The sequence below is a fragment of the Octopus bimaculoides genome, chromosome 19 (assembly GCF_001194135.2).
Source record: "Octopus bimaculoides isolate UCB-OBI-ISO-001 chromosome 19, ASM119413v2, whole genome shotgun sequence".
Classification (NCBI taxonomy): Eukaryota; Metazoa; Mollusca; class Cephalopoda; order Octopoda; family Octopodidae; genus Octopus; species Octopus bimaculoides.
The window spans coordinates 48,791,405-48,794,041 of record NC_068999.1 but is presented as its reverse complement, the minus strand read 5'-3'; the positions used below and the strand labels follow the sequence as shown (position 1 = coordinate 48,794,041).

Below are 2,637 nucleotides of genomic sequence, written 5' to 3'. Positions count from 1 at the left end.
ATATATATATATATATATATAAAAGAGCATTAACAATGAGAAAGCCAACATGTAAATTGGGGATAAATATATATGTATGTATGTACACACACATACGTAGATAGAGGGATGGATGAATAGACAGAGATATTTATTCCGCCAAGGTCAACTTTGCCTTTCATCCTTTCGGGATTGATAAATTAAGTACCAGTGAAATTCTGGAGTCAATGTAATTGACTAGTCCCCTCCCCACAAATTTTCTACAGTAGAAAGTATTATTATTAAGACAAGCTGGCAGAATCATGAGCACATCAGACGAAATGTTTAGTGGTGTATCATCCATCCTTACGTTCAAACACCACCAAGGTCAACTTTGCCTTCCATCCTTTTGGGGTTGATGAATGAAGTACCAGTTACGTACTGGGGTTGATGTAATTGACTTAGCACTCCACCCTCCCACAAAATTTCAGGCCTTGTTTAATTGCATAGCTAGATAAAAATACAAAGGGAAACTTACCACTCTCAACATACTGGGCGTAAAATTTCAAATCAGGCATAACTTCTGTGACAACAACATTGCAGTAATTTAGTTTACGCTCTAATGGTTCTTCAACAACTTGGTCATTTTTAGGTTCTTCATAATTTGACCAAATCTGGAAATATTTTTGTTGTTTTTCTTAATAAATATATACATGTTTAACAATTACTAAGTACAAATGCTTTGCTCACACAACTACTTGAGATGTGAAACCGACACGCATACAGCCAGGTAACATGAACACACTTTTGACAACAGAATCTCTTTTTCCTTCCCTCATCAGAACATCTTAACCACACATCTCTTAACACAACTAATGCACTTCCTCTTCTTACTCCCCTACATCACTTCATTGCCATTCATGCAAACACATAACGACAAATTGGATAATACACAGAGTTTTTTAAGTAATTTCACAAAATGAAAATCTAATAATTATATACGAGTTCAAACTCTGCTTCAGTTAAGCAGAGTTTTCTTTGGACAAGACACTTTGCTTGATGGCTTCAGGCAAACCAGCAGGAAAACAAGTCTCACTTCTTAACTAAATGAAATAACTGCTACTTGCACCACAGGCAAGGTTGATTGTCTTAATATAAACCTAATACTGTTGCACGAGATACTCCAGAATAGCATCCACTGCATGATGAATTGTGAAGAGCCAGACTAGAATAACATGTGTTGTGTCTAAGACATTTGACACAAAAGTTGTTCTGGCTGCTATTGTTCATGAACTGCTTGACCAGAAATGACAGGAGCTATGCAAAAATGACACCACCACGACCACATTACCCTGTGTTAATATTCTACATTTTCAAAGATCTTCGACTCATGGAACAAGCATTGTAAAATATCTCACCCAGGAGTGCCATACCATAAATGCATGAAAATCTGAGCTTAAACCAGTATTTTAACCACAAAAACACTGTGTTGTTTAATCAACCTTTTATATCTGCTTTTCATGCTAGCACGAGTAGAACGGGTTGATAGGACCCAATGGGAGGTGGGGGACATATGCAAAAGGTTTGGTGATTGGAAGGGTGGCCCGCAAAGCAGTTGGTGATACAAAGCTGTAAAAACCAGGTCATTGCAATGAAATAATTGAATGGTGACCTGGACAAAGAAGAGTAGACCACCAAGTAATTAAATACTGTCAACTGGATACAGGTGACTCTTTAGTTTTGATGCAGACAATATTTCTAGTGCTGACTGCGCAATAAAATCCACCAGGTGCATGTAAAATGATTGGCAGGGGAAAGGGCAGCCAGGCGTAACAAAAAAGAAAAAAAGCAGACATACAATAAAGACCAGCAATGTTTCAGTTTTTGTGTATGCAAAATAACAAAGGATCATGACAAATGGTTGGACAGTGTGAGATGCATCATCTCATTCCAGCACATTAAATTTCACAATGATGATTACATAATAAAAATTAAATTATGATTACATAATAGAATTATGATTACATAATAGAAATTTCAAAAATTTACATTTAATTTAGCTGTCTTTGCTTTTGTTTCTGCTTCTAATAAAGCTTTGTAACACGCACTACGTTCTGCAGTGAAATGGACTTTTGCTAAACCTTCTTCAACAAGTGCAATAGACAGGTTAGTAGTTTCAATGTGTAACCATCCAATGAAATTTCCACCTTTATCAATAGTCTCTACTTCAACTTCAACCTAGAGAAATAAACAAAACAAAAAAAAGGGAAAATATGACAAATGCATTAAGTGACCATGAGTACGATAATATAGTCAGACCAGTAACTCTATTTTATATCAAAAATTGCATTTAATTTAAGAACAAGGCCAACATGTTTTTTGGGGAGGGAAGGGGCTTAGTTTATTTCATTGACCCATGTGTGACTGGTACGTTATTTTATCAAACTGGAAAGGATGAAAGGCAAGGGTGACTTCAGCTGGATTTGAACTCAGTTTCACATCAATATAACTGACAAACAATTATACTTATAGAAGAGACATGACAGTCATTTCAAACGCAAATATACGGATACATTTACCAACATTTTCATCATCATCATCATCATCATCATCATCATCATCATCATCATCATCATCATCATCATCATCATCATCATCATCATCATCATCATCATCATC

The 2,637-nt window shown here is 35.8% G+C and overlaps 1 protein-coding gene across 1 annotated transcript in view; it reads right to left on the bottom strand.

The window, feature by feature from the left end:
• Positions 1-2,637, bottom strand: part of LOC106878105 (staphylococcal nuclease domain-containing protein 1) — a 35,448-nt gene that overhangs the window by 5,581 nt on the left and 27,230 nt on the right. Inside the window, exons 16-17 of the mRNA XM_014927216.2 lie at positions 2,008-2,196; positions 497-632 (exon numbers count right to left, since the gene is read on the bottom strand). Coding sequence (XP_014782702.1) covers positions 497-632; positions 2,008-2,196 — 325 coding nt within the window. The remainder of the gene's footprint in view (positions 1-496; positions 633-2,007; positions 2,197-2,637) is intronic.